The sequence below is a fragment of the Hylobates moloch genome, unplaced genomic scaffold (genome assembly GCF_009828535.3).
Source record: "Hylobates moloch isolate HMO894 unplaced genomic scaffold, HMol_V3 SCAFFOLD_15, whole genome shotgun sequence".
NCBI lineage: Eukaryota > Metazoa > Chordata > Mammalia > Primates > Hylobatidae > Hylobates > Hylobates moloch.
The window spans coordinates 41,906,424-41,922,309 of NW_026652290.1; the positions used below are offsets into that span (position 1 = coordinate 41,906,424).

General features: G+C 48.2%; 2 protein-coding genes across 5 annotated transcripts in view; both read right to left on the bottom strand.

Moving 5' to 3' along the window:
- Nucleotides 1–15,886, bottom strand: part of RPL31 (ribosomal protein L31) — a 179,685-nt gene that overhangs the window by 29,715 nt on the left and 134,084 nt on the right. The window lies entirely within an intron of this gene.
- Nucleotides 1–15,886, bottom strand: part of NPAS2 (neuronal PAS domain protein 2) — a 188,250-nt gene that overhangs the window by 7,811 nt on the left and 164,553 nt on the right. For all 4 annotated transcript variants that reach the window (XM_032176701.2, XM_032176703.2, XM_032176699.2 and 1 more), the window contains exons 13-17: nt 14,010–14,151; nt 13,381–13,490; nt 11,143–11,232; nt 6,626–6,772; nt 717–914 (exon numbers count right to left, since the gene is read on the bottom strand). In XM_032176701.2, coding sequence (XP_032032592.2) covers nt 717–914; nt 6,626–6,772; nt 11,143–11,232; nt 13,381–13,490; nt 14,010–14,151 — 687 coding nt within the window. The remainder of the gene's footprint in view (nt 1–716; nt 915–6,625; nt 6,773–11,142; nt 11,233–13,380; nt 13,491–14,009; nt 14,152–15,886) is intronic.

Genomic DNA, 15,886 nt, shown 5'->3' on the forward strand with positions numbered 1-15,886 from the left:
CTGGGCCTTGGTGAATTCAGGAGCTCAGCTGACTTTACCAAAGCCACGAGGGCATGGGAATGTGAGGCTGGAGGAAAGGCTGCCTTCCCATCTGTTATCCTCCAGAAACCCTGCTCCAGACTTCTGAATTCCATTCAATTTGAGTGCCATTTATCTGCTGGCGATTTGGCCAATTGCAAGGTCACTGGTGGCTTGGAATAGGTGGAAATGGCTACAAGGGTTTGGCAAAGAGTCTAGGGGGCCTGGAGGAGCAGGGAGGCCTGGAGGAGCAGGGGGCACCTGGGGCAAGGGACAGTGAACAGCAGTGGTTGCTCACGTGGGTGATGGTTAAAACCAGAGTAGATGGCGGGGACTGTGGACGTTGAGTGTTGGGACATTCAGCTGCCAGTGGGTCTCTGGGATGGCCATATCTGCCTCTAGCCCTAAGTCAGCATCAAAGGTGAACATTTCAGCTGAGTGTTATCTTTAAGCACGAGAGCAAGGGACTGAGGTGGACATTTATAAAACACAGAAGGAAGCCAATACAACTTGGGGTTTCAAAGTGACTTTAACAGAAGAAGGAAAAGAAGGCTCACTCCCAAATCTACCCCCAGTCCATAACGGAACAGGGCAGTAGGCCTCAGTTCACGTAGGCTGCGGGAATCAAGTATGTCCCAAACTGCAAGAGGGTGTCTGCTCTAGAGGCAAGGAGTGAAGGTGGCAAGGAGCACATTTACCTGGGTTGATATCACACTTGATTCTCTGAGCAGGTGCTGGCTTGTGACCTGGGCAGAGGAGATCTGCCCTGGAAGTTGGGGGCCCGCCCCGAGCTGGGGCTGAGTCACTGCAGCTGACCTTTGCTGTAGCTGCTGCTGGGCCTCAGGTCGCTGGGTGCTGCTGAAGCTCAGGGATACAGCTGGCTGCTGCAGGAACATCTGGAAGCAGAACAGAAATGCCTGTGAAGTTGGGGTCATGGGTACCTCACCAGTGTGCACCTCCTTTGCATTCCCTGTGCCCAGTAAGAACTTTCTTGCTCTGAGCTGCCTAGAAATAGTTCATTTACTCCACTGGTGGACATGGAGCACCTGTGATGCCCCAAGCTCAGTGCAAGGCACTGGCCACAGAGCCAGGGGCTGGAGAGACACTCTCTCTGCCTTCATGAAGGTTATAGGCAAGTGACTGAGGCCTAACAATGTGAAAGCTGTTTAGACCCAGATATTCTCTAAATAATGTGATGTACTTGTTTAGAATCTAGGTTGGCTTACCAGCTTCTTACTAGAAGGGAGAAATACCTGGTGAGTGGAATGCATGATGCAGTAATGATAATATTGCATCATGATATAGGGGCAGAGGGATGGCTCACCTGTGGCGTGGGCCACATTGCCCTTGCAGTAAGACCAGGCTCTGTGTTTGCCCTTGAATCTCTGACCAGTGACTAGTGTCTGTACTCACGTTGCTGTTGAGAATCTTCAACCCAGTGCTCTCAGCTGAGACGGCAGATCTCTCATTAATTAAGGAACCACATTCCCAGGCAGGCCAATAAGCATGGATATGATCACATAACATCAAGTCCATGCACTTTAAAATTATGTTCAAGTCTTGTAATCATCATGAGCATCTCTGTGTTTTGTTACCTAAGATGTCTCAGAGACATTTAAAAGGCCACAGTATATTAGCCTGGTAGTTTTAATTTGAAAGATTTAAGAGAATTTGAGGTGTTCTTGAGAATCCTGATTTAGTTCAAATAAGTTTGGTGTGTTTGATTTAAAACAGTTGTTTATGCTGGGCGCTGTGGCTAACGCCTGTATTACAGCACTTTGGGAGGCCAAGGCGGGCAGATCGCTTGAGGCCAGGAGCTTGAGACCAGTCTGACCAATATGGTGAAACCCTGTCTCTACGAGAAATACAAAAATTAGCCGGGTGTGGTGGCGCACGCCTGTAATCCCAGATATTCGGGAGGCTGAGGCAGGGCAATCGCTTGAACCTGGGAGGCGGAGGTTGCAGTGAGCCGAGGTCGTGCCACTGCACTCTAGCCTGGGCAACAGGGTGAGACTCTGTCTCAAAAATGAATAAATAAATAAAACAGTTGTTTAGGTGCTTAGAAAGATTTTACTTCTTAGCTTTATAAGTCTGCCTTGTTAGGTACATAAAATGCTTGAAAGATGCAGATAAATTAAATGTGTAAATGAATAGCTTTGGTAGATAATGTTGATTATTCACAATCAACCTGTCAACTAATTGAACATAAATAAAAATCTAGTTAGAGCATTGCTCTTTTTAGACCAAATTAGTAGATTCATAAATAAAATAGAATCTGTCACTTGACTCTAAAGTTTTAAGAAAGACAACTTTTGTAATTTTAATAATAATTTAATGACAGACCTGAAACTGGCTTTTTAAACAAAAGTACTTCTTGGGTATTAAAAACATCAGATGGCATTGTGTCTATCATGATTCTCAACACGCACTGTTCCAGTCCATCAGGCCCTTAGCTTGGAGTTCTTTAGGGGGAAGGCTCTCTGGCTCCCAGCATCTGACGTTTTTCACCCCATTCCTGTACTCAGTGCAGTCCCACCTCATAAACAGTACAGGACCGATAGGCTGACATCTGCTGAGTGTCAGCACAGGTTTGGAGAGGCAGGTGAGGATCCCACCATGCAGGCGCCCTGGGGAGACTCATGGATCAGTTCGCCAAGCGTCTGCTTCATGGGTGGGGTCGAGCCACTTACCAGAGGCCTGAGATGGGCAGGTGGCTGAGCTGGTGCTGGGTTCTGATCTTTCTACCATCCCACGGGACCTCCCCAAACTCCTCTCATGCCCCACCCACCACAGAGAAGCCTGTAGTTTTGAAATGAGGACTCCTTGTCACTTTAGAAATTAAAAAGAATTTTCTGGGTATCCATCATTTTACACATTTTGAGGATTCATGTTTTATGCAATCCCAGCTCCCTATTAAAATATGGCTCGTTTATAGCACATAGGGCAACCTATACTTCATCACTTCAGCAAAAACCTAGTAGTCAAAACCAATTACCATGCGTTTTTCTGGTAGGACACAATTTATCTTTTGTTTAGAGTTCGAATAAATCCAACCTTTATCGATGAGAGGCAGTATAATTTACCTTAAAGCAGACCTACCTTAGCTCAAATTCCCACCCTACCATTTACTAGCAGTATGGCCTTGGGCAACTTTAATAACTTTTCAAAGCCTTAGTTTCCTCATTAGTAAAAAATAGTGACATTAAAAAAAATAGCGACATTAAGAGCATATATCTTATTAAGGACTAAATGAAGTTAATGCATATAAATGACCTGAGACATAGTAATTACTGAATGAATGTCAGGTAATAACAACATTCAAAATGAAAAAAGGAGCTTTTTCCTCCTTTGCCTCTTTGGGCATATAAAAACTATTTGATAAATGAATGAATGGAATAAACGCATGTATGAATGAATAAACATATGAATGGTGCTTTCACTCAGAGAAGGGCAAACTATGTCTGCTAGTATTATTTATGTAACAGACTGTAACAGCAAGGTGTGCTGCTCTGTCCCATCGATGTATATCCTCTGACAGTAGAAACCCTGTCCTGTTTATCTTTCTGTATCCTCACAGTGCTTAACCACGTGCCTGGTAAATAAAGGGTGTCTGTCAGATGGATGGATGGATTAAAGGATGGATGGAAGGAAGAAAGGATGGGCAGAAGGATGGATAGAAGGGAGGGTGGCTAGAAGAAAGGATGGACAGATGGCGGCCGGATGGAAGGAAGGATGGATAGATGGTGGCTGGATGGAAGGACGGATGGAAGGATGAATAGATGATGGCTGGATGGAAGAATGGATAGATGATGGCTGGATGGATGGAAGGAAGGACGGATGGAAGGATGGATAGATGATGGCTGGATGGAAGGAAGGATGGACAGATGGATGGATGAACCAGTTGAAGAACACATCATTTGCCATTGCTACAGGTGTCCTTCTAGGCATTCCTTGGAGCAGCCAGCAGAGGGCGGGCATGCTCTCAAAAAGAGCAAGAGGCAGCCTTGGAGAGGGCGATGGGCCTTTCAGCACAACAGTTCTTGTCCAGGTAGCCCCATTCATGACCCCATCCAGGTGCAAACACCAGCAGCCCTTCAGGACTTCTTTCTCATAACCCAACGTTTTTTTTTTTTTTTAAATAGTAAGCATCACAGGCACATATAGCCTTGATGAAAGTTTTGAAGCAATGAAGTAAAGCATCACAAGTCCACTGAGGTTGGGATAAAGGCCACTGGGTAGGGGACTGGTTCCTGGTTTGCTGCTGGGCACAGCCATACTTCTGTTTATCAACAATAAAGTAGAATTTTGTGGCTTAAGGAGATGGTGACTTAAAAGGGCTCTGAGGTCAACTTTATAGAAAACATAAAAAAAAAAAAAAGTTCTCCAAGTGGGAAAAGTTATCAGAGAAAACAAACCAACAACTTCTAATTTTCAAGAACAAACCAATCCTACACTCACAGATGATTTTTCATTAGTGTTATCTGCTTATTTCTACAAATATTTGTCATTACAGGACATTTGAGAAGTATACAAAATAGACAAGTAATATAATGAAACCTTGGCATCATCATTAGACTTCAACAATCATCAACGTTTTGTCATTCTTATCTATCCCTCTACTTTTGGGGGTGGGCTGGAGTCATTTGTACTTGCTTATTCTTCACATTTGAATCACACAGTTCAGTTTAAAAAAAAAACAAATATCACATTTTGTAACATATTTAAGTCTTACAAAAAGACAAGGCAGACTCCTTGAGGAAATATCCTCTGTCTCGACTATCTGTGGATTTCCATGATCTCTGGAAAATTCCACTGCAAAGATAAGGCCTCAGGAATGAACACAGGGCAGGAAGGCACCGGAGGGTGCAATTCCCATGCCGGCTGGCTCAGAACATCCCTCGGTGCACTCTGGCATAGGTACTTTGGGGTTAACCAAAGGCATGGGTCACAAGGAGGAAAAATACTTTGTTATAACAGGAGTGAAAGTGATAACCCTGCTGCCTGTTATTTTAAAATTCAGCCTTAATGTTGAAAAGGCAGGAAGTAGAAAAACTCCAGGCACTGAGGGGGATGTTCATACGCCTACCTCAATTTTAGCAGTTTCTGGCTCGATTTCCCCCTTCCTGTTAGTGTAAAAATTCCATTAAAGTAATTGGAGTCAGGCAAGCGTTGGGCTCCCAGTCAGGCCCTGGATCAGTGAGAAAAATATTCCAGCTGGGAAGGCGTAAGTAAAAAGCCACTTTTTACCTATTCTGGTAAAAGGTGGAATGGCAGCTCGGTGACTCCATTTCTTTTCACGAGAAGGCCGAGCCTTTTCCTGGTCAATTTAAGGGTGCGCTGAGGAGGTGGGGAGAGCAGCAGGGCTCTGGCATGGCCCAGGCTGCCTGAGTGAAGCCTGCTCAAGGCACACAGCCATGTCTTGAGGGGAGCAGGCAGGGAGGTGGCCTGTCCAGGGCGGGGCTCTTCTCCTTAAGGTGAGCAGCCACCTCTGAGAGGCCTGTGCAGGGGCAGGAAGGGGAGGGACAGTGAACATCTAGAAAGCCACCAGGAGTGCCCGAGGGCCAGGCGGAGCTGCTGGGACCTCAGCGAGGCAAGATGGCCAAACGAGCATCTCCCTAAGCCCCCAGACATCTGCACCACTGTGTATTAATCTCAGCGTGCACTGGCTCACGGCGCTGTGCCCCGACAGAACCCGCCTGTCGCCTGTGGTAGGTGTGGCTGTACTTCAGAAGCTGTGTGGCCAGGGGAGGGTCTGCGTAGATGGTGATGGGGGAAGCAACAGGGACAGTGCTCCGACAGAGATGTCATTTCTGCTTCTTTCTGTCCCTTCTAAGGGTCTCCAAATGCTTAGTGCTCCCAGGGCAGATGCCAAGGTTAGCTGGAGTTACATTTACAATCAAAGGCTGGGTCAGAATCAGGCACTTCTGAAGATACACAGTCCTGGACTAATATAAGTAAAACATTATATATTATTAAAAGAGATCCAATATGTAAAGGTTTTCCTCCAAAACAAAACAAGACCTCTCCAAACAATTCTAATATCTGGGGGTCACAGTGAGAGCCTCTGCAGCTGGGCCTTGCAGAGCCTCCCTGCTGGCATACCACAAATGGGGTGCCACCCAGCTCCCTCTGCAGTTTCCAGTAGGCTGTGATATGGATATCATCATTTCCCACATCTCCCTGGATGCTTGCGTTGGATGAGAAACAGCAGAGCTGCTTCCATCTCCTCCTGATGGCAGCCTGGGCTGGGAGCTAGGAAAGCAAAGTTATAGAGGTGCAGGGAGGCACTATCCAGGACCGAGGCAGGCATCCATGCAGAGCAATCCAACGCCAAGTGCACAAGTGCAAATGCAGGTGGAGGCAGCAAGCAGATGTGCCTGCCAGAGTGAGGGGCGAGGGAAGAGGACATCGGGGTGTGGCCTGGAGGCAGAGATGAGGACCGGGATTTGTTCCTTGTCCTTTGCGGAGACTGCAATATGCTTTCATAAGCAAATTGGGCTTGGCAGGGCAGTGCACAGGGCTTGGAAGTCCTGGCTGCCCGGAAATGGTGGCAGGACCCCTCCCCACACAGCAGCAGGGACAGAGGCCAGCCCGGGAAGGGGATCACCTGGACGTTGGAGTCCTGGACCAGGCAGAGCTGCTCCTGGATCTTGTGGAGCTCTTCCTGTTGCCACCGGATATTGGCCTGCAGAATCCGCGTCCGCTGCTCTAGCTGGTCTTTGATGGTCTGGAACATGCTGAACTGTGCCGAAAACTTCAAGGTGGAGCCGAAAAACATAACCAGGTGAAAGAGTTATTTCAGCCTTGCAGGCAGATCTTGCTGCTGCTCGGTGTGTACACTTCATTTCCGTCCCTTAGCCGTCTTTCCCAGCATCCCTAAGGAGTCCGCGGCTGGGTCCTGGGCAGTGAACAGGGGCTGCAGATGAGGTCTGGGCATCCCGGGGGCCCCTGTGCCAGTCTTTCTCAGGCTAGCTATGACAGCAGGCCCGCCTGAATCTGCAGACCTGACTTACTGCCCTGCAGTCTGGGAGGGCCACAGAATTAGGACAGGATTTTCTAAGCAATGTTCACAAACTGATATTCCAAATTTAGAGAGATGAACAAACGGTTCTGGAGATGAATGTCAAAAGCAGGGCATCAGAGTCCCTTTTCCCCCTCATTTAGGGCATAGCAGTTTGTATGTGACAGCTTCACAGGCATTTTTGGGTCCGGTCATTATCCTAAATCTGATCCTGCTCTCTCCAAAACAGCCTGGGATCATCAAGGACTTATCATTCCCCTCACCCTCCCCTCTCCAGCCTTACTTGCTATTATGCACATCTCGGAAATCTGTACAAAAAAAGAACAAAACAATCACCCGGTCTTTGCCCCGGGGGCCCCCTCTCCAGTGTGACTGACCTCGGGGTAAAGACAGGGTGATTGTTTTGGGTCTCCCCTTCCTTTGGACCCTTAATCCTTTCTGGGGAAGGAGGTTGGCCTTAGGAAACTTGCAGGTAGTCTCTGCCTCCTGTCCTGTCTCCCTCAACATAGGCTCCTCCGCTTCCAGGAAACACTGTTTGGGAGGGATGGCAGGAGGGGCCTGTAGCCCCTGCTCTGGGCTCTTTGGGGCTATGACTCCCATATCTTGAGGCAAATGAGTTTGCTAGATTCATTCTGTTTTTCTCTTTCTCCCTTTTTACCATTACTTAACCTCCGTTCCCTCAATCTCTAGCCCAACAATCTCCCTAGTCTGTTTCCTGCCCGCTGTCTTTTGCAAATGCCCCCAGGGCCTCTCTCTTTTCCTCTGCCCTTTGACCTCCCAGACACAGGGAACCAAGGAGAGCAGGAGAGTTGAGAAACAGGATGAAATAACTGAAAGCATAGCTTCTGAGGCAGCAAAATAATAATAAAAAGAACCAGTAAGAATAAGAATAGCAGGTGCTGACAAGTGCAGAGACCCTCAGGTGCCAGCTGCTGCCCCAGGCAAGTAGAGGTACACATGTTGTGCTTCTTCACGATGAGCCCATGCCACCCTAAGAGGCTGCACCTTGCTGGAAGTCACACAGCAAGATGGTGGCAGCACCAACATGTAAATCCCAAGTCTTAGGAGCTGAGCAAGGCCAAGAAGTTTTGCCCACAAGACACTCCCACCTTGACCAGAGTGGCTTTGACCTCAGACTTCCTTTAAAAGGAAGGTTCTGTTGCTACCTATGCATTTAAAAATACCTGCGCAGGGCCGGGGATGGTGACTTACACCTGTAATCCCAGCACTTTGAGAGGCCGAGGTGGGTGGATCACCTGAGGTCAGGAGTTTGAGACCAGCCTGGCCAACATGGCGAAACCCCATCTCCACTAAAAAATACAAAAATGAGCCAGGCGTAGTGCTGGGCACCTGTAATCCCAGCTACTCGGGAGGCTGAGGCAGAAGAATTGCTTGAACCCGGGAGGCAGAGGTTGCAGTGAGCCGAGACTGCACCACTGCACTCCAGCCTGGGCAACAGAGTGAGACTCCGTCTCAAAAAATATATATATAAACAAAAATAACAAAAATTAAAAAAAAATACCTGCACTATCCCAGACTCACAAAAATGCCAGTCAGATTGTGACTAATCAGACCATTCTGTGAGGATTTTGAAAGAGAATTAAACGGAGAAAGCAAACGAGCTATTGCAAGTATTTAACGAAACACAAAAGCTTCTCTGGCAGGTTCTACAAAGTCGGGAAACTCAGGGTTGCCCCTTCCACCTGCAGTGGAGGCGGCTCATGGGTGCCGAGTTGGCTTGGAAAGGGAGCGGCGATCGGCTGGGTTAGGAGGTGGTAGCTGCCTCTCACGTTATTCTGATGTTTTCAAGGCCTCCCAGACACCCTATCATTAGGTCCTCCTTACCTTCTTGATGGTGATGTTTTTGATAAAGAGATCTACTCTAATTTAAAGACATTTTAGAACCGCAGTATGAAGAAAGAGGCTTTTTGGAAAACCACCAGTTACCCAGATAACCGCTCCTCAGATTTTGGATTTCATTTTTCCCGCCTTTCCCTGAAGGGTGAGGGGAGTGAGAGAAAAATCCCAGAATCTCATTGTTTCATATGAAGTGGGTATGGGAAGAACTGTGTGACTTTATGCAGGGATGTCTTAAGGAATATAGTTACTGGTTGGGCGTGGTGGCTTACGCCTGTAATCCCAGCACTTTGGGAGGCTGGGGTGGGCGGATCACCTGAGGTCAGGAATTCAAGACCAGCCTGGCCAACATGGTGAAACCCCGTCTCTACAAAAAAATACAAAATTAGCTGGGTATAGTGGTGCATTTCTGTAATCCCAGCTACTTGGGAGGCTGAGGCAGAAGAATCACTAGAACCCAGGAGGTGGAGGTTGCAGTAAGCCAAGATGCTGCTATTGCACTCCAGCCTGGGCAAAAAGAGTGAAACTCTGTCTCAAAAAAAAAAAAAAAAAAAGAATATAATTATTAAATATAGTACATATGACAAACTAAGAAGTTCAATAAATGAAAAATCAGAATTCCAAAAGAGACTGTATCACACCGTTGTGTCTTATAAACACAGACATTCTTTATAATGCAAGACCCAGAAGTTAAAGACATTTTCATTTTATGCCCCTTTGGATTAAAAGGTTACTAATTTCATACCAAATAGGCCTTGGAAATTTAAAGAGAAAAACAGTATTCAGGTTTTTTTTTTTTTTTTCTTTTGGCCTAATGAGGGTGAATATAGGCAGTTTTAATGAGTAGATTCCAGAAGGGTAGCTTTTACACCACTCTTCAAGACTGACTCTGGCCAAGCAGCACGCGTTAGCATGTGTCTTACTCCAGAAATGCATGAGAGACCCCCACTAAGAGGGCATATGTTCCGAAATAGTTTTCATCAGTGGTGACAGATGTGTGCCAAGACAGAGAGGGGGCACCTGCTGCTGAACCGCCATCTGAGACGCAGCTGTGCTTGTGGCCATGGTCTGGGCAGAGCTAAGTCTCCTATGAGGGAACTGAAGTCAGAGCTCAGGCCTGGGCAGGGTTTGTCACTCCCCGTGTTCGTAACTCCCTGCTGAAGCACATCCCTGCTGTCCCCCTGCCGCACCATCTGGCAACCTCCTACCCACCTTTCCGGGGCCAACTCAAGCGTCACCTCCTCCAGGAAGCCACGTCAGACTTCCCTGGGCAGAATATTTCCTTCGTGGTTCTATAAAAATGCATGCCCTGCCACGGCGGCGTCTCTGTTTACATGCCTGTCTCTCCCTTTAGTTCTGAGAACTAAAAGCAAGGGCTGACTTACATCTTTACATCCCTAACACCTCGCTCACTGACTGACCCAAATAGTAACTCACCGAATGTTGTTGAAACAAGGATGGAATTACTCAGCAAAGCCGTAATCCTTTTCTTTTCTTTCTTTCTTTCTTTCTTCTTTTTTTTAAACAAATGTGATATTTATAGCGCCGGACTCACGGCTTTTAGATCCTTTCAGTCTTTCTATGACATGAAGCCCAATTCAGACCTTTTCTAAAATACCATGGCCAATTTGGAGTCACAAAGAACAAGAGGAAGGTGGAAAAGTGGCAAAGAGGTGAATAGAGACTGTTAAAAGAATTAAAAAATCAGACCCTGGACTTTTGCAGCAACTTAGATGGAGCTGGAGGTCATTATTCTAAGTAAAGCAACTCAGAAATGGAAAACCAAATATCGTATGTTTTCACTTCTAAGTGGGAGCTAAACTATGAGGTCACAAAGGCATAAGAATGAAATGATGGACTTTGGGACTGGTGGGGCAAGGGTGGGAGGGGTGTGAGGCATAAAGGACTACATATTGGGTACAGTATACACTGCTAGGGTGACAGGTACACAAAAATCTCAGAAATCACCCCTAAAGAACTTATCCATATAACCAAACACCACCTGTTCCCCCAAAACTATTGAAATTTAAAAAAAGAAAAACCCAGACACTGGAAAAAAGAACTTGGAGACGAGAGGGTGGGTGTGGGGGGAACCTCATGGCTCGACACAGGCCACACGCACATTGGGAAGGACATTCCCCCACGTCAGGGCCTTGGTTGGGACCTACGTGTACAAGATCATCAGCGCAGCACACTGCGTGCTTCTGGCTTGAGAGGGGCTGCCCTTTCCTGGGTCCCAGACTCACCTGTGCCATGGGAGCGGGTGTGCTCTGCAGAATGGTCTGAGGCAGGAGCTGCTGTGTGAGGTCGCAGGACGATGGGGAAGGCAGAGGGGCCTGTGGGAGAGAAAGGGGCTTTGTTACCACTGCTTCTGCCATTCCAGGGGACAGGGATGTGGTCTCTTGGTCCAGTGGGTTCTCTACGTTCTGCAATGGGGTGAACAGCTGCAAGTCAAGAATTCTAGAAAGTATAGGTGTCTGTTCCCTGGCTGCACTGCTTCCTACGCAGGGCACACGGGCAGAGCCCCCGCACAACTGGTGCAGGCTTCCGCCCCACCACAGTGTGCCCTGCTAGGCTGCTGCTACCTGCCCAAGCCTGGTAGCTCATCTTCACTTCCCTTCCCTTGCCTGCTGTCCTGGACTCCGCCCTGGGTAGATTTGGTTGCTCTCCTCCCAAACGGATTAATTCTTAGCGGTGTCATCAAGCAGGACGACGTGCATGGACTGCTACCACGAGCTGGCTTGTGCGTCCGTATCTTTTCTGCTCAGCGCTAATGCAGATGGACAGACACGCCATGCATGTTTGTCCATGAACTTAACCAGGCAGTGAGGACTGGGGCTGTTTCACCAGCCTCTGCCCAGAACCTTTTGAGAGACTCCTGGGAAGTGAGCTGAGTCACATCTGTGTTCCCTGATCACTCGGGTGGGTGGGGGAGACAATGTATAGTAACAAGAAATGAAACACTCTGCTTCACGGGCTAGTGGTTTTTTTTTTTAAAAAGAACAGTGAAAGGACTCGTCTGAAGTTATTCCGACACAGCCCCTAGTTGCTAGGGCCTATATAAAAAAGCAGCTCAAATGGAAAGTGTCACCCAGGACAGCATTGGGAGGAAATGACACCAGGAGACCTTGTTTCAGTGAGAAGTCCCAGGCACAGGGCTGATCCAGAAGCTGGTCTGGGTTCTGTTTCCCTGCACAGCTGGGAGGAGACGGAAGCACTCTGGGCCTCCATTGTTGGCAAAGTGAGTCACACTGGACAGGAGAGTCTGGAAGAATGGCAGGCACAGCTTGCAAGTGCATCTGGAGGTGGCTGGAGAGAAAGTAAGTGGTCTTTGCCACGTTCTACTTGAAAATAAAACGCATCGCCCAAGCTTCTCAAGTAGGGTGTGCACAGCCTTTACGGAGACAGCAAGCAGGAAGGTGGCACATTCACTCCATCTCCAAAATGACAGTGAAGTGTGGGTGGGAGGGGTTTGGCAACTATCTGGAGGTGGCCCCTAAAACATCTGGGTACTTCTCCCATCTAGAAGTGGAGATCTATACCCCTCTCGATGGGTGAGCTCGGGGCTGCTTTGACCAAGAGGTGTGGCAGTGGTGACACTATGTGACTTCCGTGGCTAGGTCACAGAGGGCTGCATGGCTCCTGCCTGCGTCTCCAGGTGTCTCCTCTTGGAACCTGGAGTCCACCACCATGCCAGGAGAAGCCTAAGGCTTGAGAGGCCCGTGCAAGTCAATGATGGATGGCCTCAGCTGAGCTCAGCCCTCAGCCACCCAGCCCGGGTGCTGGACATTCATGTGCAGACACCATCTGGCAGGTGGGTTCCGTAGCCTAGGCCCATGAGACCCCCGACACCAAGGAGCAGAGAAATGCCATCCCTATGATGCCCTTTCTGAATTCCTGACCCAGACTCCATGAACTTGATACACGTGGTTGCTTTAGGCCACTAAGTTAGGTGTAGTTTGCTACCTGGCAATAGATGACCAGAGTGGTGCATGCCAGTGACTTTACACATAGTCACTGTGCTTTCTCAGGGCCATGCATCCCCTGATGTTCTGGAAGGATCTGGCACATGTTGGGGACGCTACCTGATACGTGCAGAGGTACATTTTTGTTGACACTGAGCTGCTCAAATATTTTCACCAGCATGAAAGGGGATTCAAAACAGAAGAATCCTAATTGTGTAGCCCCAGGGGCTCTGGGGGTCTGAGGGCATGACCCCGGGTTTGCAGTTTTGCCTTTAATCCTTAAAATTCACTTGGATTTTGTATTCTATGGATATGCATCCATGTTAATTTTGTCATGCAAATGTTTAAAATTAGTTGCCAATTAAATTACTTAACTTCCCACCCCCATCTGCCACCCTACACTCTCAATCCCTAAGTAAAACGGATTCTCTGGGGAGACGCAGCACATCGCCTGTGGCTCTGCAGCCCCTACCACATTGTAGCGTACCCCCGTGGAGGAGTTTGGGGTCACACACTTACCGGCATGGTGGCTGCTTGGCTGAGCCCAGGGACAGGTAACTCTTGGGGCAGGGTGGCTGATCTTGGCAAAGCCGGAGTGCTGGCCTCTGCCATCAGCTTGGTGGGAGTGGCTGTTAAGAAAACAACGAATGACCTTCTTAACTTACATGTACTTCGCACGTACTCATCCGAAGAGGGGACCCATGACCGTGGTGTGCACATAGCACAAGAGCTCAGTTGGGATCTCTGATAAAGGAAGTCCACCATGCAGGGTTGAGCTGAACCACAGAAGCCCAGCCTGGGAGCAGGTAGGAGACACCACAAACACTCCCTAAACTTCATTTTGGCTGCTTGGTCCAATGAGCTGCCTGATCAGACGCCTCCCCAGAATTACTAAAAGCAGTCAAGGGATCAGATCTGTGCACAACCCACTCAATGTCTTTGCTTGGCACTGAATGGATACCAGAGTGTGGAGAGGTGATCAGGAGGCGGGAAGTCTAGGAAAGGAAAGGAGGAGTATAAACTGCACAGCAACCTCTGTCAGAGGCACAGATTGCCCTGATTCCACTTGGGCCCGGGACTCTGTGGGGCTGTCCCTCCGGTCTGATGGGGTCCCCCATCCCACTCCCCATCCATGGACTCGCACTCACAGGTGGGTTCTGACATGGCTGTGTGCGAAGATTTGTGGGAACTTCTTGAGGACGCTGATGGCGAATGACTGGTATTAAGGCCCGATGCACCCACGTCGAGTGTGTTAAAGTGCTGCCGAGGTTCCAGGCTTGAGCCCTTGTCCTGAAACACACACATCAAACAGTCCTCATGTCAGCAACAAGAGGAAAGAATCAGTGGGCGTGACTTTAGTTCTAAATATGTCGACAACCTCAGAAGCTGCTGAGACAAATACCATAGTTGTTTGGGGACGATTCCAAAGACGCTTGAGTAGAGTATACACATATATGTAACCTAAAGCCTCAGAGAGGCTTGCAGCCAAAAAGCAGTGTTTATTACCCTTTCTTGCCTTTTGTTTTGATTGTTTACATTTTCATAACTGGCTTTGCATTTTATTTTTTCCTCAACATTGTCACCTCACCACCCAGCATCTTGACTTTCCAAGAAGAGGGAAAGACGTTCTAGAAATAAGGTTGCTGCTGGCAGTGGACTGTAAACTCATCCACTGGGACAGGTGCCTTTGGACCTTGCTGGGTCCTTCCCACGCTTTCTCCTGTTACTCATTCTCTGTAGCCTCAGTGTCCCCTGGAGTGGAGAACCGGTGAGGGCAAGGGGTCTCCTGTCTTTTGACCTCTCGCTCCTGACTGACCCTGGCTCCCAGGATGTCTCTGCCTCAAATACAGTGTGATGAGAAAGCAGCTGTGACAATCTGACTCCGAGGGATCGTTTCTCCATCCTCTGTGGCTTAGCTGTTATAGGCACATGAAAACGGGTTGGGTTGGGGCTGGATGCGGTGGCTCATGCCTGTAATCCCAGCTCTTTGGGAGGCTGAGGCAGGCGGATCATTTGAGGTCAGGAGTTCGAGATCAGCCTGGCCAACATGGTGAAACACCGTCTTTACTAAAAATACAAAAATTAGCTGGATGTGGTGGCAGGCGCCTGTAATCCCAGCTACTTGGGAGGCTGAGGCAGGAGAATGGCTTTGAACCTCAGAGGTGGAGGTTGCAGTGAGCTGAGATCATGCCACTGCACTCCAGCCTGGGCAACATAGTGAGACTCTAAAAAAAAAATAATAAACAAAACAAAGGTTGGGATAATTTTTAAGCTAAAGAAGAAAACAAAACAGTGATTACCCTCCTGAGCCGCATTCCTACCTAGTGTTAGAAGAATGGAAACTGCCAGCATCTCTGGGCTACGTCAATGGGCTGGTCTGTGTCCCATGGCCTTGGGTATGAAATCCCATGGGTGCGTCTGCGTGGCTGTTTTGTCTTTTGTGTCACAGCTGCAGTGGGGGTGGATACTGTACGTGTACAGTAGGGATGAAGTGACTGACATGTGACCTACGGGCCTTTGTGCAAAACAGAAATACCAGATGTGGCTGGATGTGCTGAGGTAAATGGCAATTTGGGGACCTTGCTGCTTGGTTACAGTTTCCCTTTGACCAGGCTCCTTAGAGCGGGGTCCCTGGACCACGGCTGTTGGTGAATTATGTGTTCCTAGTCAGCAGAGAAGTTGGTCCAGGAAGTGAGAATAAGCACGGAGGAACCTTGATGCCTATTTGACATCTCTGCACATCACATCCACACACGGGAATCTGCATTTTACAAATGCACTGGACAGTGACAGACAGCGAAGCTATAAAAACCAAACTGGTTCAACACCACGGATAGTTTGGGAGCTTTTACTTTAAAGGAATTTCTTAACCCAGTGCCCAAGATTGTGTTTGTATTTTTTTTTTTTTTTTTTTTTTGAGACGGAGTCTCGCTCTGTTGCCCAGGCTGGAGTGCAGTGGTGCAATCTTGGCTCACTGCAACCTCTGCCTCCTGGGTTCAAGTGATTCTCCTGCCTCAGCCTTCTG